At 48.1% G+C, this 13573-nt stretch overlaps 1 protein-coding gene across 2 annotated transcripts in view; it reads right to left on the reverse strand.

The window, feature by feature from the left end:
* Positions 1-2391: 2391 nt before the first annotated feature.
* GFRA2 (GDNF family receptor alpha 2) overlaps positions 2392-13573 on the reverse strand; it is a 95628-nt gene continuing 84446 nt past the window's right edge. For both annotated transcript variants that reach the window (XM_043536460.1, XM_037886505.2), the window contains 3 exons: positions 12350-12525; positions 5617-5670; positions 2392-3859 (listed from right to left, as the gene is read on the reverse strand). In XM_043536460.1, the coding sequence (XP_043392395.1) occupies positions 3731-3859; positions 5617-5670; positions 12350-12525 (359 nt within the window). In that variant the 3' untranslated portion in view covers positions 2392-3730. The remainder of the gene's footprint in view (positions 3860-5616; positions 5671-12349; positions 12526-13573) is intronic.

A 13573-nucleotide genomic window follows, 5' to 3' on the forward strand; every position in this document is an offset into this window, starting at 1 on the left:
GGTTTAAGGCCAGACGGGACCACCGGATCACCTACTCTGACTGTCTATCAAGCCACTAAACACCATCGCTACACCAAGCCCAACAGCCAGAATTAGACGAAGTATTACAGTCCTCAAAAGAATAAACTGTAGTGTGCCACATGCAGAGAACTAGAGGGACCAAGGTGCATGCCTCTGCAATGGTGGGGAATTGCTTTAGTGAGCTATACCCAGATGATCCCTGCAGGCGAACGTCAGCCCACACTGCAGAGCAAGACAAAAAAACTCCAAGGTCACCGACAAGCTGACCTGGGGTGAAATTCCTTCCTGACCTTGAATCTGGTGATCAGTTGGACTCTGAGCCTGTGAGCTAGAATCAGCCAGCAAAGCACCTGAGAAAGAGAATCTCAGTACCACCTCAGAGCACCAGTCCACCCCATCCATCCAGTGTCCAGTCCCATCTATGTGTACAAGAGATCCCCTGTCTTAACGGCAACTTTGCTTATGAGAAAGCTTGATCAGCTGAGCCTCCCTTGGCCCATAAGGAGTTATGGAAAGCAGGAGTGCAGCCCAAATTGGTCTCAGAGGATCGTACAACATGGTGATGAAAAGAGGACTGTGGAATTGTGATTGTGCAGGACTCCAATTCCTGCAGGAGGCTGAGGACTTGTGGCTAAACAACAGGGCATCTGGTGTTCAGTGCAGGCTCTGAGAGGGCTTATCTCACCGCTCTTCACAAAACCCCTCCCCTGGCAAATTTCAAGTAGCCTTGGGGACAACCTTGGGGATTCTCCTCTTTGAGGGCCTTTGTCGAATGTGTCCATGCCGAGGGTGGGGGCTTGCATGTGTGTGGCAGGATTCGGGGAAGATTTCTGTGATTTTCTGCCCCACTCCATTGAATCACACAGTTCTGTGTTTCATAAGGAAGGAGCTGTTTCCCCTCCGGTGAGGGGGGCCCACTTCTGCAGAGTAAAGAGCATACATGGCCATAGCAGGGCTCTTCCTCCCATAATGCAACTCTCTCATTCTGCAGGGAGCCTTCTCTCTCAGAGCTGTAAGGTAGCAGGGGGAGGCCCAAAGCAGAAGGAGGTTCAGTCTCGCCTCACCCTGCAAACTCCAAGGGAATCTGATAAACAGGACATAGATCTGGCTTTGCAAAAAAACCTCAGATCTGATCAACTGTGTTATGCAAGCCCCAAACCATGCTTCATTCTGCCGAATCTGTATCACACAGCTCCACCGAGTCAAGCCCAGCGGTTGAAGAGAGCAGGCACTGAGCTCTCTCCCGAAGACAGGCACTGCTGAGGGTAATGTTAATGCCATTAGTAAAAGGTGTCGTTTCCAGAGCACACTAGGGATCCTTCATGTACAGCAAATAAGTAGGCAGGTGTGCGAGTAGCTCATCATCCCCAGTGGGAAACACCTGAAGCTACTCACACAGGTATTGAGAAGCATCTCTAAACAGTAAACAGGGAGAGGAGCTTGACGTATATACAAACCAACTGTGCAGGAGTAGTTCTACAGGGGAGGTCCACAAAGAAAGCCCAGACCCCTCCAAACAATGAATCCTGATGGGGAACCTCGAGGAGTGGGGTGGGATTCCAGAGTGGATGGGCCAATATAGCTGAAGGTTATAGGAAAGGATGGGGCAGCATTTAGGTGACAGGACTCAGGAGACCTGGATTCACTTCCCTGCTCTGTCACAGACAACATGACGAAGTCACTAGGGGCCAGATTTTTAAAGGTGTTTAGGTGCCTATGGATGCAGCTAGCACCTACTCAGTGGGAGTTGGGCACTTTTGAAAATCCCATGATGCGCCTAGCTGCTTCATTCAAGGCCTAGATCTCTTTAAAAATCTGGCCCTAGGTACCTAACAGCCTTAGGAGCCCATGTCTCATTTGCAGAAGGGACTCGGGCACTTTGGAGCCTAACCACATTGAAAGCCAATAGAACTAAGGCTCTCGGTACCTCAGTCAGGTTTGAACATGAGACATAGACTCCTGAGTCACTTAGATGTGTTTGAAAATCTCCCCCTTAGCCTCTCTGGGCTTCAGTTCCCAGGGACAACAGCAGTGCCCGGCCTTATAGGGGTGTGGTGAGAATAAATGCATAGACTCTGTGAGGTGCACAGACACTGTGGTAATGGGGCCATATAAGTACCTAAAATAGAGAGATTACCTGATCTCACATGGAACGTAAGATATCCGACTACCCAGTGTGGACAAATGCCTTCTCCCAGCCCAGTCATCCCTCTGCTTCCAGTTTCCATGGACTGGGTCAAAAATGACCGTTTAGAAGCCACACACTTTGACTGCTGCTGCACTTGGCGGGGGCACTGTCCACAGCCAGCACGAGGACATCAACAGAGCAGCAGGGGCCAGGCGCTTTGAACTAAACAGGACGCCATTTGCTTCCTATGATGTTTATTTTAGCCATTGGTTAAACTTATTGGTCGCTCTCCTGTTCCCAAAGCCCCATCAGCGGCTGGGAGAATTAAGGTTTTGTTTTTGTTCTTGGTTTTATTTTATTTTTTCCATTATAGACATTATTAAAAAAAATAAATTTTACAATAATACATTTTGTTGTTGTTGTTGGTTGATCATTTTAAAAAAAGGAAAGAAAGGAATTACAAAAAAAAGCCACACAGTATATGGATATGGTTATGTATATACATACATATATGTTGATATAGGTGGTCTCTATATACATACACTATATATGTATATATAAAACAAAAGAAAACGGAAAGAGAATAACATACAGAGGCCCTCCATCCATGGATGGCCTCTCCCGTCCAACCCAAACCCAACAGGACAAAGGAAAAGATCCCCATCGAAAGAGCAATTTGGAAACATCGAGACAACCTTTTAACGGTGGAGGTTTTTGTCTTTGATTTTAAAATTTTCACCAATCCCAGGAAAGGAAAAGATTTAAAGAGACACCCACCCCACCTTGGAACTGGCAAAAGAATCCCCTGGGTTCCGAGCAGCCTGCATCCTGATCCAGTGTTTGCCCATCCAGTCAGGGATGCAGCCTCAAAGGGGAGATTGGGGTCCGCATGTGAAACGTTCATTGTTCCCCCCCACACACACCTTCCCCACCGTGGTTTGAGTGGGGGACGTAAAACACTAGCATGTGGATTTCCCAGGACACAGAATACCAGACTTCATCTGGGGTGGGAATTAAACATATAGAATTCTCAAGCAGCAAAGAGAAACTGAACATGGGAAAGAAAAAAAGTCTCTGTCCTTCGCTCCATCCTTCCACCAGCCTCCTGCAAACAGCTATAGTGATTCTGGCACTGCCAGAGTCCATCCAGGAAGTGGCAGGTCATTCTCTGTCCCTTGGCCTTCACCAAAGCTTCAGTAGGTCACTGCCTGTTCCCCCTAGTTCTGTTCACAGCTTTGGATCCATTGTTTGTGTGTGCACACGTGTAAGTTTGTTGTGAGTCTCAGGCTCTTGCTTCACAAAGGAAAAAAAACATAAGTACCTATAAAAGAAAATGATCAAAGTTCATCCGCTGGGATGCATGTCCACGCAGAGGTCGGTGCTCCCAGGGCCGGCGTTAACTCTATTCTTGCACATTAAGTGTCTGACACAAGGATTCTCTTTTATTTAATTTCTCAAAAGCAGAAACCCTGGGAGAAAACAAGTTGAGAGAGAGAGAATTCTTGCAAGAGTTTTTGGGTGTGTGTGCGCGCGAGTGTGGGTTTCGTTGGCATTTCCTTCACAATGCGGTTCCTCTCTCCTTTATAACGCCAGTTTCACAAGAAGGAATGGGAGACCAGAGAGGATACCCCTGGCTGAATGTCGGCTGCCAGACGCCTTCTGGTCCACAAAAGTCTTCTGGTCTGGCATAATGTCTGTGGTCAGCAGTGTCTGTGAGCAGAGGAATGGAAAACAGGAGTTTAGTACAGTGGCAGAGCTCTGTGTTTGCATAAGGAAAGCATCTGATCTTATCTTGGAATAATGTATCTGCTGTAATAAACACTGTTTCTACCTGCTCATAGATTTTAAGACCAGGAGGGACCAATACATCTTCTAGTTTGACTCCTGCATAACTCAGGCCAGAGAATAATAGCCAGTTATCTCTGTACTGTGCCCAGTAACTTGTGTCTGTCTACAGCATATCTTCCAGCAAGGGATCCAATATTGACTTGAAGACATCAAGAGATGGATAATCTACCACTTCCCTTGGTAGCTTGTTTCAGTGGCTTTTTCCCTCAGCGTTGAAAAATCGTGCTACCAACTGTAGCCAGATCTGGTTGGCTACTAGGGTAGGGTGGGGATCTTTGGGAAATAGCTTTTAATTTCCTTCTGAATTTGGGAGGGGATTTAAAGAAATCAAAGAGCTTGCATTTTTCTCAGATATCGGAATTTTTTTTCCACATTTTTGATTATTTTCAAAACTGAATTTTTCATTTCAAAATCTTGATTTTTTTTCAAAATTTTTAGGCATTTCTCCCTCAAAATTTTTTGAAAATGTCAACCCTGCTCTGTCATTTGTTAAAAAAACAGGTGAATTTTTTGTGTGTGAAAATTTCATCCAAAATCTCCCTTTTTTTGGTATTTAAAAATGTCATCAACATTTCAGTAGCTGAAGAAAAAAAACATCATGTCAACCAGCTCCTCACAAAGCTGCCGGGTCACAGCTGTGCCAAGCCAACTCTGCTACAGCAGATGTAAACAGAACACTTTGAGTCTCAGTCATTATGGTGCCAGTATGGACGCATCTAGCTGAACAGTAATGCTATGCCTCCCACTGCTATCCTACGGTGCACCAGTGGCCTTGTGAAATCTCCCAGAATGCACTGCATATAGAAGCTGAGCTGAGTACTGTGGGAGAGATACCCAGAGGGCATTGCAACTGAATTGCTTTAGTGCGGATGAGAAGCAAACCTTCAAGGGGTCCTTAAACCGATTCAGCCTGGCTAATGTGGACACACTAAACGGTTTGTGCTTAATCCAGCTGAATAGAAATGGTTCCGTTCTCTCGTGGAGACAAGGCCTAAGATGCTAAGCACTCTCTGGCAAGATGATTGGCCCCTTCAACTTCCCATTGCTTCATTGCCTGGACAATGCCTAGATTCCAAGGTGATAGGGGTTATGGATAGGTCTACACAGCAATTAAGCACCAGTGGCTGGCCTGGGTCAGCTGACTTGGGCTCGCAGGCTGTAAAATTGCAGCGTAGACACTCAGGCTCAGGCTGGAGCCCTATAGGAACACTTAAGATTGAACACATAGAACATTGCAGAATCGGGCCGTAATTAGGGTTAGCACATATTCTAGAGCCAGCAAAACACAACAGGAGTGAGTAGGTGTTACGGGTACACACATACAGTACCACTGAGATGTGGAAACGGAGTAGGAACAGGCTCATGGGATTTTAAAAGCCTGGCTTTTTTCTTTAATTCCTTAAAGGGTAGCTCTGTAGATACAGCAGTTGAAGACCAGCTCAGCTTAGAGAAATCTTACAGTCCCAGTAGATATGCTGAGCCTCATTTGTAACTGAATCTGGCTCCATCTCTTGCCTCTATTGGCATGTATGCATGGCACAAAGCACCCCTCTGCTCACACTTCCATGCTCTCCAGCCTGCCCCTTTCTCTCTTCCCAGGAGATGCCCCTGACACATACCTCCGAGAAGCAGAGACTGTGCTCTTTGGATTTGTTTAGCTTCGGTCCATGTTCCTGTGGAGGAGAGAGAACAATCCAGGAGGTCTTGCCAAAGGTCTTAGGGTTTCATGCAACCTGAAATCAGACCTGGTAGCCAACTATCATTACCCCCATTTTATAGATGGGGAAACAGAGGCAGAAAGAGCTAAAGTGACTTGCCCAGGATCACACATGAAGTTTGTGGCAGAGGGGGACAGAGCGCAGGAGCCCTAACTCCCAGCCACCTTCTCTAGCCACTATATTACATTCCTTCACGGAGCTGGGAACAGAACCCAGGAGTCCTGACTCCCAGGCACTTGCTTTAAGTAATAGGCCATCCATGCTGCATCGTAGACAGACTGTGCTTGGTCAGAGATTAACACCTGTAACGGCCATGGAACATCACTGGTCACTCCTCACAGTCTGCGACAGACTAAAGGGGGTGCAAGGAAGCATCTTTGTCGGGCAATTCCAGACCAGGCTTCCTCCTTCCTGTCACTTCTCTTTAATCTCCAAAAAAAAGCAGTAAGATCTACCTCCGGTGTTACGCTGCGGATGAGACAAATCATTCCCTTTAGCTGGTAAGAAAGGAATGTGCTGGCTGTTCTGTGCCCTTGGTTCTAAAGGCCTGACTCATTCCACCAGCCCCGCTCAAACATGCTGTCCCTCTGGAGCACACTAAGCCCAATTTCATGGGAGCTGAACTTTTGTCATTTTCCACTGTCCTTGCAGAGCCAGCCTGCAAGGGCACCCCAAACTGTTTTTATTCTGATCACAGGCCTGCAATTACCAGGCTTCCACATTTGCATGGGGCATTTGAAGGCAGTTCAGAGTGTGTGTCTGGTGTTGAAACATTAAGTCTCTCGGTGTGCTCTGCGTACGCTGGGGCTGCCAGAAAAGCTTTGAGAAGGAGAGAAGAAAGAAAATTCTCATCCCTCACTCCCTGGGCTGCTTAGCCTCTCTGCTGGACTCCTGCCTAGATCTGGGCAGATAGTGCAAACAAAATAAATCTGCAAATATCCATTCAACTTCTGCAAACTCCGATTGACTATATTCACATCTCTCATATTCCTTGCCTGAAAGTCTTCCAGCAGATGAATCCAGATATCATTATTATTTTTTATATGGCAATACTGCTCGCAGGCCCCACCCAGGTTGGTGGCCCCACTGCGTTCAGTGCCATACAAACATATAGCAAGAGACAATCCCTGCTCTGAGGAACTCACGGCACAAAGACTCACAATGTAAAATTTCACACGCAGGGTATGTCCACACTGCAATTAAAAACCTGCGCCTGGCCTGTGCCAGCTGACAGGTTTGCAAGACTCAGGTTACGGGTCTGTTTAATTGCAGTGTAGATGTCCAGGCTCGGGATGGGGCTCAGGCTCTAGGACCCTGCAAGGTGGGAGGGTCACAGAGCTCAGCTGCAGCCCACGCTGAATCATCTACACCTCAATTAAACAGACCCGCACACCAAGCCCTGCAAGCCCGAGTCAGCTGGCACAGGCCAGCTGTGGGTCTGATTGCAGTGTAGACATAACCTTTGAGAGGAAATTCTGAATCTGCATCAGGATGGGCTTGTTATCTAAGGCCCTGTCTTCCCAGCAGTGTTATCTTGAGGTGTAACTCAAGTGTTTCCCCTACACCAATTTCCTTCCACACACACGCATCTCTAGCTTAAGATAAGTAGTGCTTTCAACTGAGGCTAGCTGGCTTGTTGGGTGGGGGCTGGAGGTCAAGCACTGCAGATGCTGGAGCTAGTCATGCAGTGGGGATACAGCTACTCTGTGCAACTCGAGCGTTGTTTGCTGTGTGGCCACTCGCACGCGAGAGGCATTAACTCAAGTGTCAATAACTCAAGCTAACCCTGCAGTGAAGACAAACCTGGAAAGCTTGCCTTCACTGGAATGCCAGGTTGTGTTAGAACACATCCTTGACGAGTTATGTTAACTGACATGCTGTCAAACACGACTTTGCTGGGACTGTTGCTTTGAGCATTGTGTTGTAGGCAAACCCTTCTGGATCTATATATAGGCTCAACCCCTGGCATGGTATTAAACACGGAGGCCCCTGTGGACCCTGACACAAGTTGTGATTTTTAACATTGTGTTGGTTAACGGGACTCCTGATGGCTGTGTTCTAACATCACCTACATTTCTAGGGAAGACAAGCCCCACATCAGAATCCAGCCAGGGAGCAGAAGCAGTTCAATGTAGCTTAGGCAGCAAATGGCGCTTGTTGCGTGCTGCAGCGGAGGGACCGTGGGGATGGGGAAACAGCCCTGAGAAGAGTTCAGATTCTGTATCAGGTGGGTTGCCCCTACAGACAATTTTGTGACTTGTCTCCCACCAGTAACAGCCATATGGGCCAGCACAAGCATAGACAAGGGCAAGCCGGGGTTTGCATGAACTGAGCTAGCTGGAGGTGATTCCACTTACAAGTTTCCATGGCTTCTGAGGGCTGAGCTAAAAACTGGAGCATAAGTGCCGAGGGGCCACAGCCGCTGCTTGTGCTGCATTTGGGTTTGGCAGCGGGGCAGCTACTCCGACTTCGGGCCATCAGGGCTACTCCGGAGCATACACGAGCCTAAATATCCTTCCAGTTTGTGTCAGTCTGAAAGGGGCTGTGGGTTTAGCCCCATTCCAACCACTGGTTCTAAGCCAGCGGACTGGCCAGTCATACCCAAGCTACGCTCTCCCATGAAACCCTTGTGAGAGAGAGCTGAGAAAGGTAAGCTGAGGGAGGGGAATAAGCCTCTGAAAGGAGCAGGTACAGTTCACGAACAAAAGCACTAACAAGAGGCTCTCCCAGTCTCGCTGCAATAGGGCTTTTAGTGCCGGAGATGGCCATAAAAGCACTGAAGTCTCTCTCTGTGAAGTGAGATGGGGTCATTAGACTTATCTCTTCCTTTCATCCTTTTGCGGTTCCAACAGTTAAAGGGGAAATGGGCAGACTCAGGAAAGTGGGATTCACACTGTCTGAGTGAGTTGCTGGGGCACGGGATTTTCATTCACACTTCAGAGCCCACAGTGCGCCCGGGGAGGCCACCGATGCACAATGGTCAAGTGCACGCACACACACAAATACACACGTGGACACACACATGGGGCTATTGCTGCTCTTCCAAGAAAAACATTTACGGAAGTTCAAAAAATACAAGCTAACTTTTTCTTTTCATTTCTTGCCCAACGTCAGATAGTGAGTCAGAAGCAGACCGAGACATGAATCCCAGGAGTGTTTTCTAGTCCCCTGGCTCTCACCGACAGAGCACACCCTTAATTCTTGACAAAGGGGTACAAACTGAAAAGCTAAGTGCATAGTACTCTTCTCAGCGGCCCTGATGTAAATGTGAGTAACCCCACTAAGGTCAATGTTGGTGTCACTGCACTGGGCTTAGTTCTTCTCTCACTTGCATTAGTGTAAATCTGCAGTAGCTCTGGTGAGGTCAATGGAGTCACACCAGTGCACATGATAGGAGACCGGGCCGGCTCCAGGCCCCAGCGTTCCAAGCAGGTGCGTGGGGCGGCGGTTAGAAAGGAGCGGCAGTGTTTCCGCCGCCGCGGCAATTCGGCGGCAGCTTCTCCCTTTTGCTGTCCACGGCAGTTTTTTTCACTGCTTGGGGCGGCAAAAACTAGCTGGCCCTGATCAGAGAATTAGGCCTAATGACGTTAATGGAGATACTCCTGATTTACACTATTCCTGATGTACCCAGTGGATCAGTGCTCACTCGGGGTCAGATTCTGATCTCACCCAAGTGTACGTCAGGAGCAACTCCACTGACTTTCATGGAATTATTCCTGATTTTGGAGTAAATCCAGTGTCACACCACTGAGGTCAGTGGAGTAACACAGACCAAGTCCTCTGTTGGTATATTTGGGGCAGCTTGGCTAAAGCCAATGGAGCTGTGCCTGTTTTCACAAGTAGAGAACACAACCCTCCTCACCGTATAGAGGATCAGAATCAGGCCCTGTGTGTTCCTCAGGTATCACTCCTATTAGGGTTGTGCTAATAATGGGTGTTTTGGTTCTCTGGCAATTCTGAAAAAATCAGGGAAAAATTGTTCCAGGGCAAACCGAAAATGATTTTTTTTTTTAAAAATGTCAGCATGTCGAAAAACAAAAAGAAATAAATAAATGTCAGGTCGAATGAAATGTTTTGTCTTGACAAAATCACAGTGTTTGGGGTTCTGGACCATTTTAAAATATCTGGAGGGTTTTTCCAATAAAATTACAGGACATTTCAAAGCACAAAGTTGTTCTTAACCCCCCCCAAAAAATCGAAACATTTTGTTTCATAAAATGTCAAAATGAAACGTTTTGATTTTTTCCGATTTTGTAAGGTGTTTTTCAACCAAAACTTGGTTGGATCTGACTCCAATTCCCAACCAAATCTGCATTCCTCACTGAACAAGAGTTACGGCGAAACCATTTTACCTAGCTCTCTTCCCACTGAGTTCTCCCTGAGTAGCAACTGAGCTCAGGGTCTGACCTAGTGGAGTTCACTGGGTTTACTACAAGCAAAACTAGTCCACTAGTAATTGACTCCAGCAATATACCGCCACAGCACCACCACCAGCCCTTCCGTCATCAGGTGGCAAATGGAGCAGAAGATGCAGTAACGCTGATAACAGCGTTGTTTTTCCCTTTCTTCCCACTTAGAAGGAGAACAATTCTGCCAAGCGTGTCTCACAATGAAAACTGAGCCGAGTGCCCACCAAGGCAGCGGCGGGGCCCTGATGTGCCGCAATTCTAGCATGAAATTGAGCTGCTGATTGTCTCACGGAGTGGTAACTAGAAAACATAAGATGTAATTACTCAAGCATGCCGGATCTAATTAGAGGCTGCCCAAGGGTGACATTGCTGCCTTCACATGTGCTCGACAGCCTGAAGGAGAAGAAGAGACTTACTTTGTTTCTGCAGAGGTGGATGGAGAATCATCCTCCGGTTGGGACTGTGAGTAGGAGATGCCCGTCTATCTATCTAGCTCTTTGGGGCAGGGACTGTCTTTCTATGTGTTTGTACACTTCCTAGAGCAGATCAGGGCCTCTGGGCATTACCATCTGATAAACATTAAAAGACAGGGGGGCCTGCAGAGCGATTCCATTATCTCTCTGTACATCACCCCAATAAGTGTGGTAGCTTGATGCTTCCCCTGCCTTCAGCAATGCAGCTTCAGGTGCAGGGATGAGGGGAGCAGTAATTTCCATATGGGTCTGAGGCTTCATCTAGACTAGGATTGAAGGTTATTGGACTGAGTTAGCTATCTCGATTCCAACACCTTCTAAAACTCTAGACCAGATGAGGTAAATTGTACTAAAGCACGTGCTAAACTAGCTGAGTTAAAGCCTTGCTATAGTGCAACTTGCCTTGTCTTCACTAGAGTTTTAGAAAGCGTTGTATCGAGCTAGCTAACAACACATCTTTCAGTCCTAGGTATAGCTATACTGCAATCATTGGGCAGAGTAGACCTACTCGAGCTGGCTTTAAACTAGCGAGCTCAAGTACCTGAATAGCGCAGCAGCACCCAAGTTGGACAAGTCCACCTGGGTGGGTAGCCCCTGCTGAAGCACATGCTGCTGCCATGTCACTGCTCTCAGTACCCGAGCCAGCTAGATTAAAGCTAGCCCAGGTGTGTCTCCACAAGCTGCAATCACACCCCGTGACCACCGTGTAGACAGATCACTCCTCTAGGCAAAGCTGTGAAGGAGAACGCCAAATGGGCGTGGCCAGCTCCTGCTGCAGGATGAGGATAATTCCCAAGCAACTGGAAGTCTGCAGGGCCAGAGGAATTTGAGGAGGCCAAGGATGGAGCCGTGAACTGTGGTTTGAGGTTTAAATTCTAAGACCCTTACCAGCCCATGTGGGTTTGTTGTTGTTTCTGGATTTGATTCAAAAGCAGAAGGGACCTTATTTTCCAGTTCTGGTTCCTGTTTGATTATGGCTGAAATCTCAGGAGGGTAGCTCAGAAGGTAAATCCCACAAAATCAGCTATAGTCCTAAGAGATTAGCTATTTGGGGTCAACATCTTAACAGAACCACTTGCCAAGGTTTCAGTGCCCTGGAACCTGAGGACTGGCCCTGATTCAGCCTCTGACATAACCTTAATCTTGATCCAGATCCAACCACCTCCTCTCCAGCCCATCACCAGAAGGATTACATAGCAGTGTATGCACATAGGAGCATACGTGCGTGCCGTAAATCCACGGACTGAGGGGCACTTTCAGCTCCCAGTGCTCAAGACTAGCCTGTGTGTAAAGCCAACCTGGGCAAAAACTGGTAGCCAGTGGGCCACTGCATGGGAAAGCATTAGCCTATGAGATATCCAGCCCAAGCAAGAGAAGGCTAAAAGAAATCAAACCATCTTATACACATAAAGTGAGCACAGCACTGGGGCTGTTCAGGAGCCCTGGGGGATTCTGGGTAATAGACATGTATCAGGGGTGGGCAGAGCCCGGTGAGATTCTGGGTAACAGAGAATACAGTACTGGGCAGGGGTCAAGAGGATTCTGGGTAACAGAGAATTTGGCGCTGTAACAACTCAAGAGGTACACTTGCAAACAGCAGCCTTCAATAGACAACCCTCACTTTCCAAGGCCGTAGGCTAAGCCCCGGCAGGCACATCGATGTGGGGAAGGCTTTGGCCAAGGTAGGTCCATGCATCCAATTAACATGCGTCTTCTGTAAAGAGGGAGCAGGAGCTGGAGCTGAGGTCCTACCTGAACAGAGGTGCAAGTTGTGATCACACTTGTGTCATAGATGGTGTTGCTGTCATTGATGTCATCTGGCAAAGCAGGGCTCTTTTCTGTCTCAGGTGGCAGGGTGACAGGCAGTGAGGGGTTTTTGGGGGACAGGTTGACATCCGTACCATTGCCGAAGGCCTGAATGGCATTTCCTGCGAGTAGGAAGAGAGACAGTGAAACCACATCCCCAAAGCCCTATCAGCTTCTACGCAGACAACTCACAGGGCACATAACAATAAATACTGAACATGCTGTGATTCCCCATGGATCTGAAAACACTTTACAAACATAGGAATGGATTAACGCTCACAAACGCCCCCTCCTCATGAGACAGGTCAGCATAATCCCCATTTTATAGATGGGGAAACTGAGGCACACAGAGGGGCTGCAGCTTGCCCGAGGCCACACAGCAAGTGGGTGGTAGAGCCCAGCTCAGAGGCCATGGTGGACGTAACATCCAATCACTATACAGCATTACTTCCTTAGACTGGAAATGGAACCCAGGAGTCCTGACTCCCAGGCCACTGTGCTAATCACTAGACCACAATCCCTTCCCAAGGCAAGGAGTAGAACCCAGGAGTCCTGACGGCCAATTCCCTGCTCTAACCACTAGAAATATTGCTTGCTGTGTTTTGGGGTTGCTCCCAGCTGGTTGTATCAAGCTTCATGGTCATCAGGGATCGGGGCCAGAAACTGACTTAGATAATGACTGAGAGGCAGCCACTACCACCTCACGCCCAGACTCTCACACCAGCAGACCATGAGAGGAGACAGTTGCTGGGGCTCTGTTGGACCAGCCGGACAGCCTCTTCCTCGGGAAGGGGTCTGCTTGCTTCGAGGCAGCTGCAGAAGCAAAAGCCCTCAAGCTTTAGTTGCACACATCCCACTTTGAGAAGCATGCCACGGCAGAGAAAGCCAGGAGCCCCTAGCTGGCAGTGGGATGCCAGGGCCAGGGGTGGGAGTGAGCTGGCATCAAACAATGTGGGCAAGTTATTTCTCTTCCTGTCAGGCTGTCATCACTCATTCATATGCTTCTTTCTTCCTGGCCGCGCTCCTTCTCTCTCTCACACACGCTCTCTATCCACCTATTCTTCCAATTCGCTGCTCCTCTCTCCCGCTTCTAATTCCAGCCCTCCTTCCTGCCCAGACTTCATTGCTCTGGGGCCTGTCGCCTTGAGGTTCTGCTTCATTAGCTCTGAC

This window comes from Chelonia mydas, chromosome 26 (genome assembly GCF_015237465.2).
Source record: "Chelonia mydas isolate rCheMyd1 chromosome 26, rCheMyd1.pri.v2, whole genome shotgun sequence".
Lineage (NCBI taxonomy): Eukaryota > Metazoa > Chordata > Testudines > Cheloniidae > Chelonia > Chelonia mydas.